At 47.2% G+C, this 27,882-nt stretch overlaps 1 protein-coding gene across 1 annotated transcript in view; it reads right to left on the bottom strand.

The window, feature by feature from the left end:
• AFAP1L2 (actin filament associated protein 1 like 2) overlaps positions 1-27,882 on the bottom strand; it is a 126,609-nt gene that overhangs the window by 22,075 nt on the left and 76,652 nt on the right. The window contains exons 2-5 of the mRNA XM_023546692.2: positions 24,516-24,644; positions 17,510-17,584; positions 16,059-16,153; positions 3,764-3,854 (exon numbers count right to left, since the gene is read on the bottom strand). Coding sequence (XP_023402460.2) covers positions 3,764-3,854; positions 16,059-16,153; positions 17,510-17,561 — 238 coding nt within the window. The 5' untranslated portion in view covers positions 17,562-17,584; positions 24,516-24,644. The remainder of the gene's footprint in view (positions 1-3,763; positions 3,855-16,058; positions 16,154-17,509; positions 17,585-24,515; positions 24,645-27,882) is intronic.

Here is a 27,882-nt window from a genome sequence, read left to right as displayed (position 1 = left end):
ATCTGAATCCCCAACCTTTCAGTTGGTAGCTGACCACTTAACCGTTTCCACCACCCGGACTCCTATGTCCCGAAATGCAGGATATTCTTAAAACAGAGTTGGCTTCCAGGGTCACTGGGAAACAGGAGTGGAAGGCAGGGGGCTCAGATGTCGCCATCCCCATTTTTGCTGTCCCCAGGTGGACGGCACCCCACTGTGTCCTACTGGAAGCCCTTGGGAACAGACAGCAGAGTAGCCATGAGTTGGGATGCTATGGGCAGGGGTCTGTGCAAGGGAGGACGCTAAGTCACTCCTCCTGGAAGGATGGCACGCAGGCACGGACATGGAGGACCCAGGCATGAGGACAGGGAGAGGGCAGTGGCCACCCCTGGAGCATGCACCCCACCAAGCAGCAGGCATTCGGGTGTGCGCACAAGCAGTACCCAGGGTGATGGTGGCGTAAACGACTCCTTCAGGTACCTCTACCCATCTGGGGACTCCAGTAGGGAGAACTCTGCCAGAATGACCTGTATGACATCCAGAGGCGAGATGGAGAGAGACAAGATGAAGAGACAACAGAACTAGTGCAGAGACACAAAGAGAGAGACGCAGAGGCAGTGACCTGGCTGCCCGTCCACCAGGAATGAGTACTTTCCCATTGGAGCTGTGGGCCTGTCAGAAGAGGCCACAGCCCAGCCCAGGGCCTCATTTCCTAGCTCCCATTACATCCAGAGATGACCCTGTGACTGCATGTCAACTGTGGAATATGGGCAGAAGTGATATGTGCCTGGCACTTTTAAGAAACGGAGAGGGGTTCTCTGTTCTCTCTTTGGAAGGAGCTTGGGCACCTAAATTATCTATTGTTGTTGCTACCATTAAGTCGGCCCCCGACTCATGACAACCGCATGCACAACGGAACAGAACAGGTTGGACCATTGTAATCCATAAGGTTTTCATTGGCTGATTTTTGAAAGGAGATCACCAGGCCTCTCTTCCTAGTCCATCTTAGCCTGGAAGCTCTGCTGAAACCTCTCAGCATCATAGTAACACGCAAGTCTCCACTGACAGACGGGTGGTAGCTGCACATAAGGTTCATTGGCTAGAAATGGAAATAGAACCTGCACAGGAGGAGAGAATTCCACCACTGAACCAGCAAAGGCTCCTTCCCTAAACTACCTCCTGACCAATTATACCCAAACGGAGCTGCTATGTGAATGAGAAACAGGCTTTTATCATGTTACTATAAGCTGCAGTTGGGGCGGGGGGGGGGGGGGGGTGGTTATTTGTTACAGCAGCTAGCGTTACCCCCTACATGAAGTACCTGATGCCTCAGGCCAGCAGGACAGAGCCTAATATCTCCAGCACAGGCCATCAGGGCACTTAGTAGCCTTTACTCAGAGAGAGTAGTATGACCCAGTGAGCTGTGTGGAGTCACTGCTGACAGAGCAGGACAGGAATCCAAGCAACTGGTCCTCGGCAGAAGTCAGAAGACTTGTGGTTGGCCAACCAACCAGAGCAAGGGGCTGGGGCCCAACAGCTGCTCCTCCTGTTGCAACCTGCAAGCCCACTGCTCCATCAGGTGTGAGGATGACAGGCAGGGACTTGAAAACAGGCCAGTTGATAGCCCAGGTGAAGCCCTCTCTTTCTGACAAGCATGACCACATCTCCCTAAGTCTTCTTCAGTCCTCATCCTCCAGGGGGAAGCAAGGCAGTGGCGTGCTCCCTCCCACCTGCCTATTGAACCTACTGTGAGATTCCCTCCATCTCTGAGCTCTGCTGACCTACTCCCACGGTGAGTTCAAGCCGACCCCATTCCTGACTACCAAAAATCAAACCAAACCAGTTGCCATTAAGTCAACTCCAACTCGCTGTGACTACATGTATGTTAGGGTAGAGCTGTCTTCCACAGGGTTTTCAATGGCTGATTTTTCAGAAGTAGATCACCAGGTCTTTCTTTCACGGTACTTCTGGGTACACTTGAACCACCAACCTTTTCGTTAGCAGCTGAGCACATTAACTGTTTGTACACAACATCCATGGACTCCATCATAGCCACAACCAATTTGAATTCACAGCTGAGGGACAAATGCCAAGAAGCCTGGGTATTTCTGACAGCTTGTTTGTGTCTCTCTTACACAAAGCCCAGACTTTAGTCTCTGCCCCACAACCTGGCCCCCCCCCAGGAACGTCTGGGAGGCAGGCCCCAGCTGGCCCAGCCCACACCTGGAGAGACTCAACTGAAGGTACAGGTGATACTCACCGAGGTGAGTCACTGCCTCCACCTTCAAGATGCACCCCAACGTCAGCACCACACCCTTGGCGCTGGTCTGAAATCCTAGCCCAGACCGGTGACTCGGCAACACCTCACACGCTCAATGGGTTAAAACTAAATGACGTCTGCCCATACAGCCAGCCTCTTACCATAACATCAGTCAAAACAGGCCCTGGCCTCCCACACAGTTCCCAAAACCAGGGGCAGTAGGTAAAACGTGAAAAAAGAGAACCCAGAAAGAACAGCCCCCAGTCACTGGTCCTGTCTCATCCCTGGCCCTTTTTTTATGGAACTAACAAGGTCCCCCTTCAGCCAAGTTCATTCCCAGTGCCAGGGACACTCATCTCTGACATTTGCCAGTTGCTTTATGCTTTCAAAGCCTTTTCATTTACAAAGGAGGGAAAGAGAAGGAGATGTTAAGGGAAAAACAAGCGCACCAGAGTCCAGCCGCCCTGAAGATAGCACCACACCACCTCTTCCAGAACCTTCTGGACCTCCCTGTGTAAAAGAACCCCTGCGCCAAGAGCACTTCTGATTGGGTTTCCTCAGGCTGAGAGCCTCTGGCCAAGAAAAGGGGACTTCAGCCTGAGTCCTGCCCCACAGTCTGTTCTCCACCTAGCGTCCAGGGCCACCTCTGTAACGCCTAAGTTAGGCTGGTTACTAAGTGACCCTCTAGGGTTTGCAGCCTCATTTAGAGAAAGCCAAGTCCTCCCTATGGCCCGCAGGCCTCCTGTGCATCCCATCTCCTGTCAGTGAGTTAGAACTAAGTGGTGTCTTCCGCTCCAGCCACGCTGGTCTCCTTGCTGTACCTCATACATACCAGGAGCTCAGGGCCTCAGTGTGTGCTGCCCTCTCTGTCTGGAAAGTCCTTCCTGCAGGGACCTGCATGCGCCACCCCCACTGCACTCAGGACTCTGCTCATGGCCACACTATCAGAGAGGCCTTTCCTATCTAAACAACACCCCTCTGCTGCCCCAGCCCAGCCCCCACTCCCCCTGCCATCCTAACACTTAATCACCCGGCACACTGTATATGTATCTGTTGTGTGGTTCCGCTCACGGGGACCATAAGTGCTGTGATGGCACGGCTCTCATCCTGGGCACTGTTGCACCCCAGACTCCTGGGAAAACACCCAGCACAGAGCAGGGAAACAGTATCTCCTGAATGAATGTATGAAAGAACACAGAAGCTGAGCTCAGACTAGCCTGACCACCATTTCCTTTGTGCACCTCCCAACGCCCCCACTCCATCGCACTTCTATGCTGAATCTAGCAACACCCAGGTAGAAACACAGAAAACCAGCTCATGGCCTGGCACCGCCCCTAGCCCCTCTGTCCAAGCAAGCAGGTCTGCCATGGGTCTTGGCTTCCCATGTAGACCAGAGGCCTGTTCTCAATGCCACTAAGAGCAGCCCAGGTTGCCCTCTGCCTTCCGGCCTGGGATGAGCACATCGGTCTATGGGATCAGTTGGCACCATCGAGCCCCTCTCCAAGCCCAGGCTGCTGGCTGTACCATTTAGGGACGTGTCATAGGGCTCAGCCTCTTCATAGTAGCCCTCTGGAGACTCGATCTTTGGGACGGGGAGCTGTTTCCGGTCTGGAATCTGCAGCACAAACAAAAAAAAAACATTTTCAGATGCAATACACAGGGAATAACTTGGAATCAACCCTTTAGATGGCAGGAAGAGGAGGAAGTGCATAAGAAAAAATGCTTGACTGGAATTCAAATAAGTGGGGAAGGAGAAGGGGGAGCACCCCAATTCACCGTCACCCAGGTCAGTGTCTGGTCTGCAGCCAGCCGAGAGGCTGTGGGCATGCTGCCTGACCACACCAAGCCTCAGGTTTCTCCTTCATCGAAAGGGAGAGAAAAAAAGATCCTACCACAAAAAAAAAAAAGAAAAAAAAATCAGTTTCCATCGAGTCGGCCCCAACTCATGGCACCCCACGTATGTCAGAGTACAACTGTGCTCACTAGGGTTTTCCAGACTGTGATCTTTCAGAAGATCGCCAGGCCTATCTTCTGAGGTGCCTCTGCGTGAGTTTGAATCGTCAACCTTTTGGTTAGCAGTCAAGTGCTTAACCATCTGCACTCTCCCCTCGACACACAAAATCGTCATGCATGTAATACATAGTCCACGTAAAGGTCCAGATACTGTCAGGTTGTTACGTAAGCTACTGTGGCTTTCAAGTACAATCTATTTTCTAGAAAGATGAGGCCTAACCAATGGCACATCAAGAAGATGACCAGGTTTCTAAATCCCAAGCTTCTACCATCATACAGTTCAATCATTCATTCAGCAAGTACTGGATGGCTCCTGTGTACTGCATGCGAGGGACACATCCAGACATTCACAAGTCAGTAATAAGGAAGATTGCACTAGCCGGTAAGTGTTCAGCAGCTAAGAATCAAGAGCATTGTGAGTACTGCAGTAATAGAGACAAGGTCAAACTCACGTGGGAACCAGAGGGCATGAGGAACATTTAGGACCAAGGCAGGAGGCACAGAGGAGATGACCTTGGGGCTGAGTCTTGAAGACAACCCCCAAGTTTACAGGGGAATTAAGCAAGCACAATTTGAGTAGAATAAAGAACATATGTGTCCAAGGCACAATTGGTTTCTATTTGTGCGGAGAAACAGAGGAAGAAGGAGAGCCAGGAATAGGAGGGGGATATGGAATGGGAGGCTAATTGCCTCATGAACAGCTGCTTTTTTTGCCATGAGACTAGAAGAACTAGATGGTGCCCTACTACCAATACTGAACATTTTCATCAAAGATTCTACAGAAGAATCCTAGTCAAAAGGAGGAAAATGCAGAACAGAATTTCAAATTCTCATGGACTCTAGACTTTCTGGAACCATAAAGGTAGATGAATCCCCAAAACTATTGCCCTGAGATAATCTTTAAACCTTAAACCAGAAACATCCCTTGAAGTCTTTTCCAAACCAAATAATAATTTAGCTTAATTAGGAAACAATGTCTGCCTTGAGCATTGTGCTCTTTTAAGAACTACCTACGCAGGATCAAACTGATAACAGCAACTCAGAAGATTAGAGAGGAACCTTGGGCGGCAATGAATTTATGTTAATACGGGAGGAACAACTCAGAAAAAGAGGGTGGGAATGGTGGCACAACTTGAAAAATGTAATCACTGTCACCAAATGGTACATTTAAAACTGTTGAATTGGTGTATGTTTTGCTGGGTATATTCTCAATAACAAAATAATTTTTTAAAAGGTAAAAAAAGAATACACGCAACTGTGTAGAAGCATAGAGCATGAACTTGTTCTCTGTTCCTCCATTATTCCACCTGTAAAATGGACACTAGACTATGAAAAAAAACCTCATAAGCAATAGCTAGCTAGCTATGTCAAGGTGACTCTGACTCATGGTGACCCCACGTACAAGAGAACGAAACCCTGCTTGGTCCTCATCTTCTTCACCATCACTGGCGTGTCTGAGAGCATCGTTTCACCCACTGTGTCAATCCATCTCACTAAGGGTTTCCCTCACCCTTGCTGGCCTTTTACTTTACCAAACATGATATACTACTCTAGCCATTGATCCCTCCTGATACATATGCAGCAAGTCAGACAATGTTCTATTGTGATCCACAAGGTTTTCACTGGCTTGTTTTCATAAGTAGGTCACCAAGCCTTTCTTCCTAGTCTGTCTTAGTCTGAAAGCTCTGCTGAAACCTATCCACCATGGGTAACCCTGCTGGTATTTGAAATTCGGATGGCACAGCTTCCAGCAACGCAGCAACACACAAGCCACTATGGTATGACAAACTGACAGGCGGGTGGTAGTTATAAGCATTAGCAGGGGAGGAAAAAGATATCCACTGTTGCATGGATATTTTTATATTATTCTATCATTATTACCTGGTAGGTCACATATGTGTAAATATCCACGCACATGAGTCTCCAGCATCTTTCTGAATCCCAAAGCCCCTGAGGAGGGCCCAGGGAACTTCAAAATGAGTAGGCAACGGAAGTGACAAAGCCTGAAATGCACTCCCACTCTTGGATTTAAGAAGTCCTTGCGCTGGGTGTTCCACAGGAGGGGCAGGCCTGGGGCCCCAGGGAACTCCAGGTAAGAGCAGCGAGAGGCTCTTCATGGTAGGGGGGTGGAGGAAGGTCATGGAGGTCGCAGCCAAGAGAAGGCGCCCACAGGGCTCTGAGCTCAGGTGGATTCCTGGACCTCCAGGGTTCTCTGTTCTGCTGGCATGGAGTGCTGATCCAGAAGGCTCTGCCTTGGACAATGGGCTTATTTTGGGATCTATGACTGAGGGAGGAGCCCTGGTGGCGCACTGCTTAAGCACAATAACACCAATGAGGAATGTGTTTCTTAGTTCAATCAAATAACAACCGAAAGGCTGGCAGTTCGAACCCACCCAGCAGCTCTGGAGGAGAAAGATCAGGGCTCCTCCATAAAGATTACAGCCTAGAAAACCCTATAGGGCAGTTCTACTCTGTCATACAGGGCCGCAGTGAGTGAAAATCAATTCGACACCACCAAACAATGAATGGCTGAGAGAGCTCCCCTCGTCCTGACCAAGGACACAGTGGGAGGCTGGCCAGCCTGGGCTCAGCCCCTTGTGGGTATGAGCTCAACACGGACTGCAACAGTGTCCATTCCCAGCTTCTCCCAGGGAAGAACACTGCTCCTGGGGCTATTCACCAAAACTAAGGACCTCAGAGCCACACTCAGTCCACAGCTGTGTCAGAGTAGAGCTGTGCTCCACAGTGTTTTCAAGGGCTAATTTTTCCATAGATCACCAGGCCTTTCTTCTGAGGTGCCTCTGGGGTAGACTCAAACCACCAGCCTTTCAGTTAGCATCCAAGCTCATTAACAGTTTGCACCACCCAGGGGCTCCAAGATTCCCACAATTAGAAAAGGACAGAGGGAACAAACCCTTCTTCGGGAGCTCCTCATGAGTCATTAACACCAAAGGGTGTGTCGCGGGAGGCCACTCTGTCTACGGGTTGAGGATTAGGGAATGTTTTGTGAGAGTTTCCCAAGCCACTGAAATCCAACGTATGATGAGAAAGTTTGGGAAATAAACAGCGGTAGTGGTTATACAATACTGTGATTATAATTAATGCCAGTGAATTGTACACTTACAAGGAATTTTTTTTTAAATGTAAATGTCCAACAACAACCAAAAAATGTGTATATGGGGGAAATCACTAACTAGATAGTAGACAAGTATTAACTTTGGTGAAGGGAAAGACAACACACAATACAGGGGAAATCAGCACAACTTGGGCAAGGCAGTTGTAGAAGCTTTCCAGACACATTCAAACACCTTGAGGAACTGAGTAACTGGGGCTGAGGGCTGAGAACTATGGTCTCAGGGGACATCTAGGTCAACTGGCATAACAGTTCATAAAGAAAATGTTCTACATCCTACTTTGGTGGGTAGTGTCTGTGGTCTTAAAAGCTTGTGAGTGGACATCTAAGATACATCTATTGGTCCCATCCCGTCTGGAACAAAGGAGAATTAAACAAACCAAAGACACAGGAAAATATTAGTCCAAAGGACTAACGCACCACATGAACCAGAGCCTCCACCAGCCTGGGCCCAGAAGAACTAGATGGTGCCCGGCTACTACCACCAACCACTCTGACAGGGGCCACAATAGATGCTCCCAGGGTGGGAGAAAAATGTAGAACAAAACTAAAATTCACCAAAAGAAGACCAGACTTCCTGGTCTGACAGAGACTGGAGGAGCCCCTGAGACTATGGCCCCTGGACATCATGCTAAGTCAGAACTAAAGCCGCTCCCAAAGTCCACCTTTCAGCCAAAGATTAGACAGGCCTATGAAACAAACAATAACACACATGAGGAATGTGCTTCTTAGTTCAGTCAAATATATGAGACCGAATGGGCAACACCTACCCAAAAGCAAAGATGAGAAGGCAGAAAGGTCTAGACGAATAGACACGGAGAACCCAGGGTGGAAAGGGGAAGACTGGTCACACTCTGTGGGGATTGCAACCAATGTCACAAAACAATTTATGTATAAATTTTTAAATGAGAAACTATTTTGTGCTGTAAACTTTTACCTAAAACACAATAAAATTAAAAGAAAAAGAATATTAAAAAAGGAAAAAAATACGTGTATGGTTGGGTATGAGTATGTAGATACATATGTGTGCACACACAGATGTATCTATAGGCATACGTACATATAGGTACATGTGTATGGATGTATACTCATGTACATAATAAACCACACAGGGGACACAGTTACAGGCACCTTTTAGATGTAACCAAATACCTCGTGAGATTGGTTTTCTGGGTTTAAAGGCTTAGAACCATAGTCTCATGGGACAAGTCAGTTAATTGGCATGATATAGTTCACAAAGTATATTTTCTACACCCCAATGAGCTCAGTAGTGTCAGGGGTGTTAAAAGCTTCAGAGTGGCCATCTAAGATACAACTATTGGTCTCTATTCATTTGGAACAAAAGGGAAAGAAAGAAACCAAAAACTCAGGGAAGAAAGTGGTCTATAGGACTAACAGTCTACACGAACCACAGCCTCATCTACCCTGAGACCAGAAGAACTAGATGGTGCCAGGCTACCACCACCGACCATTCTGATCAGGGCCACAGTAGATGGATCCTGATAGAATGGAAGATAAATATTCTTAAAAACTCCAGGCTTACTGGACTGATTAAGACTAGAAGACTTCCTGGGACTATCACCCTGAGATACTCTTTAAACCTTCAACTGAAATCATCCCTTGAGGTTACCTTTTAGCTACATGACAGACTGGTTCTTAAAAAAATGTCACTTGTGAGTACTGAGCTCCTTTAAAAAAATCATCTATATGAGACCAAATGCTCAAAAATGACTCTAAAGCAGAGGTGAGAAGGTAAGGGGGTAGGGAAACCAGAGTACTGGAAATGGTACAACCAGAACGGAATGAATGAGAATGACGACACATTGTGAAAAATGTAGCCAATATCACTGAATAATTTGTGCAGAAATTATTAAATGAGACCCTAACTTGCTGTGTAAACTTCTACCTTACACACAATAAAAAATTATTTTAAAAACTATAAAAGTTTACACCTCTCCCAGAGGCAGGGCAGTGATGAGGAATCCAACCTCCAGGGTCAAGGTTGGAATCCTGGCACGTTCCAGCTGTGCGGACTCTGGGAAAGTTCTTTAGCCTCTCTCTGCCTCAGTTTCTCAGCTGTAAAATGGGGAGAGTAGAAATACCTACCACATGGGATTGTTGTTAAGGATTAAACTCTGCACAGCTCTATCCTGTAAAAGTATCAATCGAAAGGAGAAAAGTTGCGTGTCTACGCGTTTGGTGGAGGAAGAAGAGATGCACTGTGGAGAAACTCGGGAGACATTTGGGTCTGACCTCGTTTATACCATGTTCTGCCTTAATACAGAGAAGCAGGACAGAGTCCCTGTCTACAGGGCTGCTAGGGCAAAAGCCACGAGCCTGGGACAACTTCAATGATAAAATGACTTCATAACTACCCAGAAGGGAGTCACATAATTACACAGACACAATGGCCCTATTATCAGAGTTCAAAGGAGAAAGAGATCCTAATCTCCCAGGGTTACGGATAAAGGACTACCAGGAGCCCTGGCCACCATGTGTCTGTCAGTTTGTCCTACTGTGGTGGCTCGAGTATTGCTGTGATGCTAGAAACTATGCCACTGGTATTTCAAATACCAGCAGGGTCACCCATGGTGGACAGGATTCAGTGGAGCTTCCAGACTAAGACAGACTAGGAAGAAGGATCTGGTAATTTACTTCTGAAAAAATTGGCCAGTGAAAACCTTATGAATAGCAGAAGAACACTGATATAGTGCCAGAAGATGAGCCCCTCATGTGGAACGGCACTTAAAACACAACTGAGGAATAGCTGCCTCCTCAAAGTAGAGTTGGCTTTAATGACACGGATGGAGTAAAGCTTGCAGAACGTGCACCAGCTGACGTGGCACAACTCAAAATGAGATCAGCTGCAAACATCCATTAATAATCAGAACGTAAACTGTACAAAGTATGAATCTAGGAAAGCTGGACGTCATCAAAAATGAAATGGACTGAATGGACACGGAAATACAGGGTGGAGAGAAGGAGTGTGCTGTCTCATTAGGGGGAGAGCAACTAGGAGTATATAGCAAGGTGTATATAAATTCTCGTATGAGAGACTGACTTGATTTATAAACTTTTACTTAAAGCACAATAAAACAATTTTTTTTAAATACATAAAGATCAATATCCTAGGAATAGTTAGCTGAAATGCAAATAACTTTTTTCAACAACATAAACAAGCAACTATACACATGGACCTCATCAGATGGAATACACGAGAATCAAATCGACTGCATCTGTGGGAAGAGACAATGGAAAAGCTCAATATCGTCAGTCAGAGCAAGCCCAGAGGATGACTGTGGAACAGACTATCAATTGCTCATATGCAAGCTTAAGGTGAAACTGAAGAAAATTAAAGCAAGTCCACAACAACCAAAAGACAACCTTGAGTATATCCCACCTGAATTTGGAGACCATCTCAAGAACAGATTTGATGCACTGAACACTAATGACCAAAGACGAGACAAGTTGTAGAATGACATCAAGGACATCATACAGGAAGAAAGAGGTCATTAAAAAGACAGGAAATGAAGAAAAGACCAAGATGGATGTCAGAAGAGACTCTGAAACTTACTCTTGAACACAGAGCAGCTAAAGCAAATGGAAGAAATGACGTAAAAGCTGAACAGAAGATTTCAAAGGGTGGTTTGAGAGGACAAAGTATTACAGTAAAATGTGCAAAGAAAGACCTAGGCTAAGAAAACCAAAAGGGAAGAAGCAGCCCAGCATTTCTCAAGCTGAAAGAACTGAAAAAATTCAAGCCTCGAGTTGTAATTTTGAAGGATACTATGAACAAAATATTGAATGATGCAGGAAGCATCAAAGAATATGGAAGGAAAACACAGAGTCACTGTGCCAAAAAGAACTGGTAGATGTTCACCCACTTCAGGAGGTAGCATATGATCAAGAATCGATGGTACTGAAGGAAGAAGTCCAAGCTGCACTGAAGGGACTGGCCAAAAACAAGGCTCCAGGAATTGATGGAATACCAACTGACATGTTCCAACAAACTGATGCAGCACTGGAGGTGCTCACTCGTCTACGCCAAGAAATTTGGAAGACAGCTTCCTGGCCAACTGACTGAGAAGAGATCCATATTTGTGCCCATTCGAAAGATGATCAAACAGAACGTTGAAATTCTCAAACGATATCATTAACATAACATGCAGGTAAAATTTTGCTGAAGATAATTAAAAAATGGTTCCAGCATTACATCAACAGGGAACTGCCAGAAATTCAAGCCAGATTCAGAACAGGATGTGAAACAAGGGATACCATTGCTGATGTCAGATGTATCTTGGCTGGAAGCAGAGAATACCAGAAAGGTATTTACCTGCATTTTATTGACTATGCAAAGGCATTCTACTGCCTGGATCATAACAAATTATGGATAACGCTGCAAAGAAAGGGAATTCCAGAACACTTAATTGTGCTCATGGGGAACCTGTACATGGATCAGGAGGCAGTTGTTCAAACAGAACAAGGGGATACCGTGTGGTTTAAAATTAGGAAAGGTGTGCATCAGGACTGTATCCTTTCACCATACTTATTTGATCTGTATGCTGAGCAAACAATCCAAGAAGCTAGACTATATGAAGAAAGTGGCATCAAGATTGGTGGAAGACTCATTAAGAACCTGTGATATGCAGATGACACAACCTTGCCTGTTTTAAGTGAAGAGGACTTGAAGCACTTACTAATGAAGATCAAAGATCACAGCCTTCAGTATGGATTACCCCTCAACATAAAGAAAACAAAAATCCTCACAACTGGACTAATAAGCAACATCATGATAAACAGAAAATATTGAAGTTGTCAAGGATTTCATTTTTACTGGGATCCACAATCAATGCCCATGGAAGCAGTAGCCAAGAAATCAGACAACATATTGCATTGGGCAAATCTGCTGCAAAAGACCTCTTTAAAGTGTTGAAAAGCAAAGATGTCACTTTGAGGACTAAGGTGCACCTGACCCAAGCCATGATATGTGTGCGTGTGTGTGTGTGTGTATATATATATATATATATATACACACACACACATTTATTTTACTTTTCACTTCATTTATTTTTATTGTGCTAAAAAAAAATTTTTTTTTAGGTGAAAGTTTACAGAGCAAATTAGTTTCTCATTAAACAATTAATGTACAAGTTGTTTTGTGACACTGGTTGCCAACCTTGCAATATATCGACACTCTCCCCTTCTTGACGCTGAATTCCCCCATTTCTAATCAAGCCATGATATTTTCAATTGCTTCATATGCATGTAAAAGCTGGACAATGAATAAGGAAGACCAGAGAAGAGAGATGTCTTTGAATTATGGTGTTGGAAAAGAATAGTGAATATACCATGGACTTCAGAAGAACAAACAAGTCTGTCTTGGAAGAAGTACAGCCAGAGTGCTCCATGGAAGCGAGAATGGCAATACTTCGTCTCATGTACGTTGCACATGTTAGCAGGGGGACCAGTGTCTGGAGAAGGACACCATGCTTGGTAAGGTAGAGGGTCAGCAAAAAAGAGGAAGACCCTCATCAAGATGGACTGATACAATGGCTTCAACAATGGGCTGAAACGTAGCAACGACTGTGAGGGTGGCACAGGACTTGGCAGTGTTTCGTCACTCTGTTACACATAGGGTTGCTATGAGCCGGAATGGACTTGACAGCACATAACAACAACAAGGAGCCCTGGTGGCGCAGTGGTTAAGCACTCAGCTGCTAACCGAAAGGTCAGTAGTTCGACCACCAGCTGCTCTTTGGGAGAAAGATGTGACAGTCAGCTTCTGTAAAGATTTGCAGCCTTGGAAATTCTATGGGGTAGTTCTACTCTGTCCTACAGAGTCACTATGAGTGGGAATTGACTGGATGGCAGTGGGTTTTTTCACTTTAATTATCAATATCTTCATCATCATGGTTGTAAACATTAAATGAAGATCCAAAAGAGATTTGACTTCGAAACATAGAAGAATTTTCTGATGGTTCTCAGGAAAAGACAAGGGGCAAAAGCCACATGGTCTCGTTGCTCAGAAATAATCAGGAGAAATGGGAAAGATTTTTTTTTGTAAAGGGCCAGATACTAACTATTTTAGGGCTTTGCAGGCCACGTGGTCTCTGTCACAGCTATCCAACTCTGCTGTGGCACAAAAGCAGCCACAGACAATACACAAACAAGTAAGTGTGGCTGTGTTCCAATAAAGCTTTATTTACAAAATCGGCCAGTGGGCTGGTCTTGGCTCTTGGGCTATAGTTTGCTGACCCTTGATTTAGACATAAGAGCTGAAGATGAGGGGTGGCCAAGATGATCTGAGGCATTCACTGCCCCATAGTGCACTGTGGATGTTTCCCGGATGGTGGGCTAGTGGGGAAAGCTAGCCCTAGCTTCCCAGGCTGGTCAAGGCAATTTCCTTTTGTGGAGTCAGCTGGTTCTCTCACGGAACAGCTCATTTAAGGCCCACACCAATGTGTGTGCAGGCCTCAAAGGGAGGGTGGGATACAGATGGCCATGCTAGCCAGGAAGATCAACAATGGCCAGCAGACATCTGTTTCTCCTGCAGTGAACACAGCACCTGGCAGTGCATGCAGCGGCCTGGAGACACCACAGCTGCCTGAGTCACTGCCCACACCCTCGAGGTTGCTCAGACCTCTGGCTGCCCCTTCCCTTGCTGGACAGGCCTGCTCCCCACTGACTCTGTGGGGATGGAGCTGGGACCCAAGATACAGTAATGACAACTCAGGGTGGCACCTGCCAGCATCCTGAGCAGGGGCGGAGGTGCCCTGGGCAGGCGAGCCCTGGGCCAGGCAGCGGGGTAGGCTGGACATCCAGGTTGGGGAGCACCACAGAGCCCTGAAGCTCTGGGTGAGGGCAGGAAGGGACAGGCCTTCTCCGTCTTGAGGAAGAGAGGCCACAGGATCACCCCAAGGCCAGGCCTGGCTGGGCTGAGCTGCCACACTCCCTCAGAAGCTCCTGCTGCTGCCTGCTTTTCCTCCTCCCTCAGACCAAGCACACAGCTGTTTGCCTCACCCTGGCCACCCCCCTGAGGGCCTTGAACTGAGGGTTACGGCCGCTTCAGTCCAGACTTGACCAGAGAGGAAGAGGCCTGAGAGAGAGAAGACGTGCGCGTGTGTGTGCGCACATGGACAGGGGGAGGGTATCCCTGGCTTGTACTACCCTCTGTCCTCACTCTGCATCTGAGGGCCCCGGAGGCAAGGGGTGGATGCCAGAGACAGAACTAGGAAGGACCTAGAAGGGCAGCCAGCACTACTCATCCTTCTCAGTGAGATTTCACAGGGAGGGAACTGGCTTAAACCATAAAGTCAGGTCCATTGCTGCGCATCTCCCCAGGGCCCAGAGTCTGTCCAAAGGAGAAGTTACCACGTGTCAGAAAGGCCACCGCAGAGTCATGTTATGCTTGGGTGGTGATGCTCTCCCAACTCCAGCACCAAGCTTCTCTCTGACATTGACGCTGACTCTCCTGGCCCCAAGCAGTCCCCAGTCACAGACAACAAAGGAAGCCTGCTCTAGACTAGAGGAAGGCCATTTATTTGCCCTTCCTCTTTCCCTCGCCCCACCCCCCACCCCACCCCCACCTTGCTCAGAGGCTCTCAATTCACACCCAGAGCCCTTGGGCCCCACCCTTGGTGTCAAGGAGCAGGGGACTAACAAATGGGCTGTCAACCCCAAGGCCAGAATCTGGGGCTGTCCCCACTCATGGACAAGAAGTGACATCCCCCACCATGTGACCTGAGTATGTTTGTTCCCACAGCCCCGGTCCCCCATCCTAGGCCTATCAGTTCACCATCATATTTGTAACCACAGACTCCTAGAACCAAGCTGGCACCTTGCAGTGCCAGAGGACCTGGTTGGTGAATGCCCACCCCAGGTGTAGGCCTGTTAGCAGCTGCCTGGGGGCATGGTAGATGAGGGCACCAGGGTCAGAATCTGATCCTGGATTCAGAGAGGAATGTGATGGGCTGGAGCTAAGGAACATGGACATTTTTCCCTAAATGCAGTGGGAGCCACTGACAGGTTTCAGGCAGGGAGTGGAGTATGATATGACATATATACATATACATGAGATTAATATTTTATTTTTGGTGAAAATAATACACACATAATCTGTTTCCATTCCACAGTTTCTAGGCATAATGATCGGTGAAATTGGTTACATTCTTCACGTTGTGTCGACATTCTCATTATTTCTGTTCTAGGTATCACCACAGCCTCACAGCCTCACAGCCTCACAGCCTCACAGCCTCACAGCCTCACAGCCTCACAGCCTCACAGCCTCACAGCCTCACAGCCTCACAGCCTCACAGCCTCACAGCCTCACAGCCTCACAGCCTCACAGCCTCACAGCCTGAGCTGGTGACCATGGCTCTGCAGAGCAGAGCGTCACTGCACGTGGTGGCACTGGACAAAGGGGATCTCCCTCCACTGCCCACACCCACCACCCTTAGCATCTTGAGTGCTGGGGCCCTGAGCAAATGACACATGACTGCAGGCAGGGGGCAGACCCACTTTTGCTCTCTCTCCCCAGGGCCTTGCCCAATGCCCTACACACAGAAGGTGCTCAGAACATGCCAGATGCTCGATGGATCAAAACCTGTGAGGACAACTGAAAGGAAGTTCTAAGAGCCTGAGTCTGGGAAACAGGACTTCCGGGCCAACACTTACGATCTTGGGTGGTGGGAGATCAGGCAGGCTCTTCTGGGGGGCTGAGGAATGCTGGCCGGGCTCCCCATTGGTCAGCAGGCTCTGCTCCTGGGGCACTGTGGGCAGGAAGCAGGAGAAGGGCTTCGTGAAGAGTGCCGTGCCTCACGTGGGGTCTCACTATCCGAGATCGTCGGATCACATGTACAGTAACTTCAACCTGAGCAGGTGTTAATTGCCTAGGCAGGCGGTCCCTGGAGACAGTGGTGTTTTCCTCCGAGAATAGGGTACACCAATGCCTTTGCCTTGGAAGGAGCCTGCTTGGGGTTTCTGGCATGCTTCCTCTCACCCATCCAGCCCTCGTCAAAAATGGCCCAGCCACAGAGCTTTCATCTTCAGAGGAGCTACACAGTGGCCAGTATATCGAGACACTTTCAGCACCGACCCTGTTATTATGGCTCTTTCTAGCCCGTAGTTTACCCAGAAGGCAAATGTCACCGGCAGAGAGCCTGTCCCTCATATGGACGAGTCCTGTTGAGCCTCAGGTTGGCAGTGGGGCAGGTTGTGGAGAAACCACACTGGGGGAGTCAGAGCACCCACTATGTGTGTGCTTGTAAGGAAAAGGCACCAGAGGCTCTTCTGAGGCTGGGACAGAGAGGCTCAGGCAGGACTGCTCTTTGGCTTTGGGGGCTGAGATCCTGAAGCCAAGCCTCTAAAAGGGACAAAGCACCTACCCATCTCCTTAGGACTGAGTGTCTGGGGTGTTGTGTTCCCATCACTCACTAAGCCTTGGCCTTTGACTTGCAGGTCTGGGAGTTGGGAGACAGGGACTCTCATCCATCCTCCTCCACAACTAGCAGCTCTGCGAGCCTCTGTGCCTCCCTGGGACTCTCTGGACCCACAGCAGGAGGTTGTAACTGAGAAAGCAGGGAGCAGGGCAGAGCAGAGGGTGAGGTGCCATGGAAGACACACCGTCCTTCCAATGGGAGTCAAGATGTTCTGCCAAAGAGGCCACCTTTGAACATAATCTTTGAATATCAAGGCAGTCACTGATACCACCACTTCTCCTCTCTATACCAAAAAAAAAAAAAAAAGAAAAAGAAAAAAACCCAGACTTCTATAAGAAGACATACGCTAGAACCGTGGGATCAGCACCAGACACAGCAGCTTGATTTAAATAAATAAATAAATAAATAAAATCATGACTTCCTATTCTGGGGATGGTGCTGGGAGAAGCTTAGAGAGCTTAGGGACAGATTCCTTATCCATGAAAGGGATGGGAGGTGGCCCGTTGAAACTTCCCGAAATACATCATCCCAAAATACCATCCACCAAAACGTGGCTTCCAAAAACAACTCCACCGGGCCATGCCTGTCTGTGTCCTGGCTGGAAGGGAGGAGGGTGGGGTGGGACCGAGCCTTGTCCCTGCCCCATCCTGGGAGCCAGCCATTCTATCAGTGGTCCCAGCACCATACCTTTGTCTTGAGAATCAGCATTCTGTGGCTTGTTGACCGTCACTTTGTTCATATAAATGTACTCCTCATCAGAACCTGCAAGACGAAGACCAAAGACATGGGCTTCATGTGACTTCATGAAGAGAAAGGGCTCCCAGGGAGACACCATGTCCCCCTTTAGCCAAACCTTTTCATCTGCTTAAGTTCCAGTAAGAGCACGCAACATCTGAGCTGATTGAAAGAGTCTATCACAGAGAGAGTTGAAGGATTTCAAAAAAAGAAATGACAAGTTGCTGACGGCTAGTTTTCTAGCCCAGGGGAAAAGGGTGCGGTACAGAAAGGATAGCTTTAGGTATAAAAATCTTAAGTGAAAAGTCATCCTACCTCAAAATAAAATTCTGCCTCATCGTCTACCAAGCAGAGATTTCTCCGGGTTTCCTAGCATTTCATTTAAATTGCAAATATTCCCTATCAGTCATTCTCATCCTAGTCTGAATTACTTAAGGGAGCTAATTAAATCTGAGTGATGTCTAGAAGGAAACCCTGATGGCGTAGTGGTTCAGAGCTACTTCTGCTAATGAAAAGGTTGGCAATTACAATTACAGTTCTACTCTGTTGCTATGAGTCAGAATCGACTCGACAGCAATGGGTTTGGGTTTGGGTTTGGTTCTGATGTCTAGAAAAGAGAGGTCTCAGTGAGGACCTGGAAGGTTAGCTCACAGGCCTCTATGTGGGGTGCCACTGTGGGGGCCTGAGAGAGCCAAATGCTATCAGCTCTGGGTTTGGAGGGGTGAGTATAATGGGCATTGGAATTGGGAGCCACCAGCCACCTTCTCTACAACTATACTCTACAGCAACACAGCCCTCCCCCGCTTCAACATCATTTCTGTGCAGGTTAGACATCTTCCCAGTGTCTATCAGGGTGGAGAAAAGCTGGTCTCCAGACACTTGCTCTGATTTTAATCCTCCAAGGAGCCTTTCTTCTGAAGCCTTCAGAGGAAGCTCATCTTAGCATTTCTCCTTTTAGAAATCCTCCCATATTTCTTTCTCGGCCCTGAACTTGCACTTCCTAGAAACTTGTGGCTGATACATTCCAGTGGTTGGAGACCTTGCTCCTGAGCCAAGGGACCTGATTCAAACCCCTGACGAAAGAGGCAGTTCAGCGTCAGTCTGTTCCACAGCCACAGACCGCCCAGACTCCAGCTAACAGGCCAAAAATGGAGCCCTGAGTACCAAGAGGAACCAAAAAAACAAACCCAAACCCATCACCATCAAGTCTATCACAACTCATGGCGACCCCATGTGTTACAGAGTAGAACTGAGCTCCATAGGGTTTTCTTGACTGTAATCTTTATGGGAACAGATTACCAGGCCTTTCTTCTATGGCACTACTGTGTGGGTTCAAACTGCCAGCCCTTCGACAGGAGGAGAATATGGCTAAATCAGTCTTAGTCATCAGCTTGTGGGACCACCAACTCAGCGTACAGCCCTGCCAGGACCAGTCAGCAGCATCAGTCCTATACCAAGAGCTGAAATAGTTTGCAGGAGAGAACCATGGGGCTCAAACACAGCCAAATTTTTAAAATTTTTACTGTGCTTTAAGTGAAAGTTTACAAACCAAGTCAGCCTCTCATGCAAAAATTTATATACACCTTGCTATATACTCCTAGTTGCTCTCCCCCTAAAGAGACAAGCATACTCCTTCCCTCCACTCTCTCCTTTTGTGTCCATTTGGCCAGCTTCTGACCCCCTCTGCCCTCTCCTCTCCCCTCCAGACAGGAGCTGCCCACATAGTCTCATGTGTCTACTTGATCCAAGAAGCTCACTCCTCACCCATATCGTTTTCTATCCCATAGTCCAGTCAATCCCTGTCTGAAGAGTTGGCTTTGGGAATAGTTCCTGTCTTGGGCTAACAGAAGGTCTGGGGACACGGCCACAACATTTATACTTCCAATGACCAAGACCCACAGAGGGCTGGGTCAGTTCTTTCTCTGAGTGTGGCACAGGAGAAAATGTTCTTGGGGGCTGAGGTGGAAGACAGGGGTCTCGATTAAACTCTGCCGTGAACGGTGTAATTCTGTTTTGTTTAGCAAAACAGCTAAACTCTGGACCTCGGTTTTCTTGTCTATACAATATGGAAAACAATTATGATGAACTACTGCCTGTTTATACCTAACTCTTAGGTTTTCAAGAGTACAAAACTCAAATGTTAGGGAATTTGAAAAAGTCAGGTCATGTCATAACTAACAAAGATTTTTAAATGACAGCCCCAAACTTAGGCAGTAACTCAAAGGCTCAAAAATAGGAAAATGCGAAAGAAACTGCGACACGCTGCCATATATAACACCAAATCACCTTTAAAAAAAATAAAATAAATGACTTACCGGAGAATGTGTAAACTGGCACAACCATTTTCGAAGTGCTTCTGGAGCATAATTTAAGCATTCATAATTCTTTGACCCAACTTTATCCTGCAGATAAACTGCAGCATGTAGACAAAATTTTATTTGCGGATATTAGTTGCAATATTATATGAAATAAATTTTTTTAAAAAGAACACAACTTAAATGCCTGCCCACAGGGGACTGGTTAACTATTCTGGTATATCTATCGGTGGATACCACCCAACTGTGAAAAGTAACAAGACAGCTTCATGTCCACTGATTTACAAGGGTATCCAAGACGTACAGTTTCAGAAAAGCGAAAAAAGGAAAAGTATGTGAACTGTCAACGCATGGAAATGTATACATGCAGCAGTTCTAAACACAGAACAAAATGTAAAGCTGAATACACACAGATGAAGCACAAGTACATGAAAATATTCAGATGACCCTGATAGAAATCAGAAAGGGAAGTGGAGGAACACAGTGTTTAATGTTTGTTTTATGATTATTTTTCCATATTATTGGCTAAGTTCATTTCCCTGCACACACACACACACACACACGAAAATGGAAAGATATTGCTGTTATTGTTTTAACTGTGAGATTGTGAGCAGGTACTTCCTTCACAAGACGTCAACGTAGAAGTTACAGAGAAAACTTGTAATGGCCACCTCACCAGACAGTGTCTGCCTGCCTGGGGCACTCTGCAGGCTGTGACTGACTTGGTTTCTAAATGGTTTCGATTCGTTGTTAGGTGTTGTCAAGTGTGAACCCACGTGACAGAGTAGAACAGCCCCATAGGGTTTTCTTGGCTGTGATTTTTACAGGAGCAGATTGATAGGTCTTTCTTCCACAGAGCCGCCATCTGGGTGGGTTCGAACCGCCAACCTTTCCGTTAGCAGCCCAGTAGTGTTGCTAATTCAGCACTAGTCAAGGTTGCTAAGGGGAGGCTCCCAGGACCTACTGCAACTGCGGTAGGACCTACTGCAACTGTAAGGGGAGGCTGCTGAGCAGTCCCATGTCTAGGAGGCAGCAAGCCTGGGCCAGAGAACTTTCACTCGTTCATTTTCAAAAGTGCACTGAGCATCATCGTCTCTTATGCCAGGCACCGGGATGCAGCGGCAAACAAAACAGACACCATCTCTGCCTTCAGAAAACCAACCATCTGGTGGGGGAGACAGGTCCTTGGGTGGTAAAAACGCTTTGTGCTCAGCTACTCATTGAGAGGTTGCTAGTTCAAACCCATCCAGCAGCGTTGCGGAAGAATGGCTTGGTGATCTGCTTCTGTAACCAACCCTAAGGAGCAGTCAAGGAGCAGTCCTACTCTGCAATACAGGGGGGTCAGCACGAGTCAGAATCCACTCGGCAGCATTTTTTTTTTTTTTTTTTTTTTTGTGGGAAGACAGGCCTGAATCAGGTAGTTACAGAAGCCACGTGTGAAAAGACAGTGGCCACAGGTGTTGTTGGAAAGGAGAGCTTGTAGCGCTCTGAGGGAGTGTGTAATTTCTGGCAGACCTGACCTTACCTGCAGCCAGGGGGGTCCTTCCCAGAGAACTGGGCTAGGGATGGAAAGGAAAGCCATGGACCCTCTTTGAAACAGCTACCATTGGATCAAAACAGTGTAGCATCTGAAGCTCTTCCTATCAGATGGCAGCCCCCCAAATGTCCCCAGAACCGCTGAGCAGGGGATTGGGTGCCACTGCTCACACTGATCAGGGTACAGACACACAGCAGGCAGCCAAGCCCCCAAAGAACAGGTCTCAGTCTGTGCCTTAACCTTGCCAACCAGACAAAAGCAGAGCAAAGAGAGTAGAAAACCTGCGTTCATGGCAAGAAAATGAAAAGATGAGGAAACCATGAATACACTCTGCTGTACTCTCCACCCCAACATGTGGGCATGAACAACAGCTCAGAGCAAGAGGACCAAAGGCTGGCATGGAGCCATCAGTCTGCCTGTACCTGAAAGTCCCATCAGGCCTAGGAGATGTTCTGGAAAACAATGAGGGGGCTTGGGAGGCTGAGGGACAAGGACGAATGCTACAATTTCGGGGAGGCTTGGGGCTCTATCCTTGCAACACAGTCTGGGCAATGGAATATGGGGAAGTGAGGTGAGAGGAATGGTTAAGTCCACCTGCCCAGGTGCAGCCCTGGCTCTGCCACTTACTTCCCAAGCCGTGGTTCCCTTCTTGGTGAAATGGGATGACAACAACTCCCTCATAGGCTCGTGATGAGGATTAAATGACGTAACCCATGCCATTTAATACTTTAAGCACAGTCCTGGGACACAGTTTAAGTATGCAGTCAATGTCGTTGCCGTTCGCTGCCATGGAATTGGCCCTGACTCACAGCAACACCACATTCAATGAGACTGGACTGCTGTAATTCATAAGGTTTTCGTTGGCTGATGTTTTGGAAGTAGATCACCAGACCTTTTTTCCTAGTCTGTGTTAGTCTAGATGCTCTACTAAAACCTGGTCAGCATCATAGCAACACACAGGCCTCCAGTGACAGACAGGTGGTGCCTATCTGCATTGGCTGGGAATTGAACCCAGGTCTCTCCCATGGAAGGCGAGAATCCTACCACTGAACCACCATGGCTCTCACAATAAATGTTAGCTGCTGTGATAAACACTCTACAGTCAACATGGGTAGATTAAGGGCCAGAAGCTTTGCTGCCAAACGGTGGCTATTAATAAGTGGACATCACTTCTGAGAATAGAAGGTGACAGCCAGAGTCCTCACTATGGCCACATACACTTACTGGTGGTCTGGACAGTGCTCTAGAGGCAACTCACACTGGAGAGCCCCTGGACCAGTTCTCAGAAGCCCCCGGCAGCCCTACAAGCTGCAGAGATAGAGGATGGGGGTAGCCTGGCTTTATAGGAGCAGGACATATAAAGATAGGGGGTAGAACAAAGATCTCTCTACAGGAAGCCACATGGCACATTAAACCAAAGAGGGACCCAACATGGATGGCCCCGATAGATTGGTTAGCCTGAGAACCATGGGTCAGCCTTCATCACATGGAGGTGCTGTTCAATTCCCCAAAGAGGCGCTCTCTGTAACTGAATGTTCTCAGAGCACAGGGAAATGGCCTGGGCAGTGAGCTTTAAATTCTGTGGTGAATCACCCCTAACTCACCTACTTTGTAATGGGGATTTCCCACCTACTCCGCCCGCCGAGGGTTTTCTTTGAAGGCATGCTGACAGCACTCATCACAAGCCTGCAGACACCCACTACAAAGCCTGGAGGAGCCTGGGAACCACGGGCAGCCTGAGGAGGTGCAAAGGCGACAGAGGGCATGAAAGAAACACCTCTGGTGAAAGGCTAGGACAACTCGGACTATGTGCCAGAAGAAAAGGCCTATGGGCATATAGCAACATGCTTCAGTTCTACAACCGCTCTGTTACTCAGACCAGACGCTAATTCCACCAGAACAAAGAAGAGAAGAGTGAGCTGGAAAGGCAGCTTGGCCAATTTAGGTTGGCCGCGAGGAAGCACTTCCTGACTGTGGTGGCTGTGGCAGATGGGACGCTTCCCTGGGAGTGGCTCCTGCTCTGGCATGGACTTCAGCTGCTCCTGCAGGGTGGCAGGTGGACTCAGTGTCCTCTGTTTGTTGTCCCTGACCGTCCTCAGACATTGCTTCTCATTCTAAAGCATCTGATGTAAAAATAAACGGAACTAAGCTGTTTTGACTTCACAAGACGTTTTTGAAAAAACTCCATTATTTGCTAGAAATGAAAACATACGTCCACAAGAAGACTTGCCCCAGAATGTTCACAGCAGCCTTATTCATGATTGCCAAGACCTTATTCATAGTATCTACATATCCACCAACGAGTGAATGGATGAACAAAATGTGGTAGATTCATAAAATGGAAGACGACTCAGCAATAAAAAGGAACAAACTATTGACACACCTAACGGCAAGCACAAAATTTCTGAGCAAAAGAAGCTGACGAAGTAGACACCATATGATTACATTTATCTCGCACTCTAGGACGGGCAACACTAATCTATGGTGAAAGAAATCACAACAGCGGTTACCTCGGGGTGGGGTGGGGAGGGCATTAACCAGGTAGAGGTAAGAGAAAACTTTCTGGGATGATAGAAATATTTTATATTTTGTCTGGGTGGCAATTACATAGGTGTACACAATTGTCAAAACTCACTGAACTGAACACTAAAGGTCTGTGCACTTTGTTGTATGCAAACTCGACATCAACCAAAAACGTAGCAGAAATTAGGAGCTCAGGGTTCTGTGATTTACAAAGTCTTAAAGCTATGTTTTGCTGTTTCCCCTGGGCTGTATAACTGGGTAAGTTATTTTAGCTCTCTGCACCTCAGTTTCCACATCTGTTATAACAGCACCACCCTCGCAGGGAATTCTTGAAGATACAAGTTAACACCTGTGCGCGTGGGAAATGCTCCGTGAGGTGCTAGTTACTATTATAGTAGTTTATTATCCCATCTCTACTTCCAATCAGTAAAGAATAGTGCTTTGAAAACTGTCTTAAAACCTTGCTCGTGGGCTGCAGTGCTGGGTGTTCAGAGTCCAGGGGCTCCCCGCCTTAAGGAAAGGCCTCCTTGTGCTGTCTTTCCATTTCCATGGGGACAGTTCAAAGGCCCTGAGCCACACTTACTGCTGCTTTTGGTGTAAAGACGGAGGAGCTCAGCCAGGCAACTCTTCTTCACCACCGCAGTGCTGCTCAGGTTCTCCTGATCAAGAATCTTGAGGAAGTCCTCCAGCTCTGTCAGCAGCTGCTCCAGGGCTAGAGACAGAAAACAGACGAAGCCATTACAGTGGCTGCCTTCTCTCCAAAGGCCCAGCTTGGACCCTGCAGCACCCACAGTGGAGCTGGCAGGGGTCTGGCAGCACATGGAGGGGCCCAGCCAGGAGGTCAGAGCACCAGTTCCCAGCTTTGAGATGGATGTCATCAGCCCAAGGTGCAAGCCTAGCATCTGCTGGAGGAGTGTCAGCAGCCAAACGGCCCAGCCTTCCGAGTGTATCTCCACCCTTGCAAATACCTGCCTTCCCAGGATTCTCATGGGAAAACTAAGAAGCAAATACAACCTTCAAAGTGCATTGTGGGCTGCTGAGCACTGCTCCTGGAGCTGGGGTCATGCTAGGCACTGTTCTTGTCCTGATTCTCTCTGGTGATGTTGGGCCTGTTACTTAACCTCTCAGTTCCCTCATCTGTAAAAATATAGGTTTAGAGCTAAAAGTTTAGAAAGCTCTTCCATCTCTGAAATGCTACAATTCTTAGCCTGATCGTCGTCTGGCCGCACGACTTTCTAAAACACATGGGTCACCCATGATTAAAAGCCACACATGGAACTACCATATGACCCAGCAATCCCAACCCTAGGTAGGTACCCAAAAGAATTGAAAGCAGGAATGCAAACAGAGATTTGTATACTTGCTCACTGCAGCACTATTCACAGAGCCAAAAGGTAAAAACAACTGAAATGTCCATCAACAGGTACATGGATAAGCAAAATGTGGTGTACGTGTCGTTCAGCCATAAAGAGGAATGAAGAGTCACTGGGTGGCTCAAACGGTTAAGCACTGGACTACTAGCCTAAAGGTTGGTGGTTTGAACCCACCCAGAGGTACCTTGTAAGATAGGCTTGGTGATCTACTACTTCTGAGAGGTCACAGCCTTGAAAACCCTATACAGCTGCCCTACTCTGCACACAGAGGCTCACCTTGAGTTGGAATTGACTCAATGGCAACTAGCAACAACAAAGAGAATGAAGTTCTGATACCTGGCACAGCATGGATGAACCTTGAGAACATGCTGAATGAGACTAGTCAGGCACAAAAGGACCAAGACTGAAATCTCACTCATGAAATATCTAGAATAGGCAAGTGTATGGAGATGAAGGTCTACTAGTGGTTATGAGGAGTGGGTAGACGGGAGGTAGGGGAAAAGGAGAAGTCAATGCTTGGGGGCTACTGAGTTTCTGTTAATGGTCCTGGGATAATCTGGAAAAGAATAGTGGTGATAGTTATACAACATGATGAATGTAATCAAAGTCACCGAATTGTACATGTAAAAAATGCAGAATCACAAATGTTTTGTTAAATATATTTTCATTACAATAAGTCAATTTAAAAAAAAAGAAAGAAGAAGCCACTCTTGGTTCCCCAGACTCCCTACCTGGTCTCCAAGGCCCTGCAATCTGCTGGATCGTCACCTACTGGCATTCATCTTCACACTCTACAGCCCAGCTACTGCACCTCTCTCACTTCTCTGGCCTTCATACCCAGTGGTCTTCTCTCTGCTGGCTAAGACCTACTCATCACAGGTCCTGTTCTAGACAACATTCCTTTAGGGATGCCTTTTCTAAGCCTTTAGAACAGTAAAGCCTCCTTTAATAGGTGGTCCCATGTCACAAGCACTCCCCCTGTGGTAAGCCGAATAAGGTCCCAAAGATGTCCACATTCTACTTCGCAGAGCCTGTGAATATGTTTCCTTACATGGCAAAAGGGGTTTTGCAGATATGATTAAGTGAAGCATCTTGAGGTGGGGATATTATCCTGGATTATCTAACACGGACTCAATGTAATCACAAGGGTCCTCATAAAAGAGAGGTAATAAAGTTAGAGTTAGAGAGGGGATGTAAAGATGGAAGCAGAGGTCAGAGAGGAGAGAAGGTGCTATGTTGATGGCTTTGAAGATGGAGGAAGGGACCACAAGCCAAGGAATGCTGACAGACTCCAGGAGCTGAAAAAGACAAGGAAATTGATTCACTCCAAGAGCCTCCAAAAAGAACATAGCCCTGCAGACCCACTCTAGACTTCTAACCTCCAGAACCGTAAGAGAATAAATTTGTGTTGCTATAGGCCACTACGTTTGGGGCAATTACGCTACAGCAGCAACAGGAAACGAATACACTCCCTTCAAGGCCTGACTGCACTATACTGTAAGCTGTCTGTCTCTGCTATTTGATTTTTAAGTGCCAAGAGGACAGGCTCTATGTCTATCTCACATTTCCAGGGCCTAGCACGATGTCCAGTAAATATTCATTAACTAAGTTAATAAATGAAAGCAAAGCAAATCCACTCATTCTTGCTGCGCACCAAGGCACATCACAGCCAGTTTACAAGAAGAATAAATTGCTGCTCTGAATCAGGGCTGAAGAGAAGCCAATTAAAAAAGCCCAGGTGGTCTGGAGGTCCTATCTAGCTAAAACAGTATCAGTTTTTTTTTTTTAAACTGGATCCTTCCCCGCTTTTATAGTTTACATAATACAGCATCAACACTGGGAACTCAAACAATTCTTCCCCTGAATGGTCAGAAAGGAAGCCAGCTCCTAAGTGTACCATATGGATGCGCTAGCTATTCCCGAACTTGGAACCCAATGACTCGATCGACTTCTGGAACCCTTGCAGGCTCCTGCTTTACTAGCGACTGCTCTGCTTCAGGCCGGCCTGAGCTCCTTCGTCATGGGTGACCCTCCATCTGTGTCATCCCCTGAGAACATCAGTGGCTAGGGAGAAGCGGGCATTTTCTGGAAGTCTGTATTCATTCACTACCCCATCTTCACCCCCCTTGTCTCCCCGGCACCACGGATCAAACCGTATCAATCACCCTGGGCCAACTGGTAAATCGGAAGTGGGGTGTTGTCATGGACTGAATTGTGTCCCCCAAAAATGTCTGTCAACTTGGCTAGGTCATGATTCCCTTGTATGATTGTCTACCATTTTATCATCTGATGTGACTACTATGATATAGTAAGATGGATTACCGGCAGTTATACTGATGAAATCTACAAGATTAGATGCTGTTTTAAGACAATCTCTTTTGAGATATAAAAGAGAGACGTGAGCAGAGAGACACGGTAGCCTCATACCACCAAGAAGGCAGTGCCAGGAGCAAAGCATGTCTTTTGGACCTGAGGTTCCTGTGCTGACAAGGTCCCAGACCAAGGGAAGACCAATGCATCACAAGGACCTTTCTCCGGAGCACACAGAAAGCCTTCCTCTGGAACAGGCACCGTGAT

This window comes from Loxodonta africana, chromosome 16, assembly GCF_030014295.1.
Source record: "Loxodonta africana isolate mLoxAfr1 chromosome 16, mLoxAfr1.hap2, whole genome shotgun sequence".
NCBI classification, from domain to species: Eukaryota; Metazoa; Chordata; class Mammalia; order Proboscidea; family Elephantidae; genus Loxodonta; species Loxodonta africana.
This window is presented reverse-complemented; position numbering and strand designations above follow the sequence as displayed.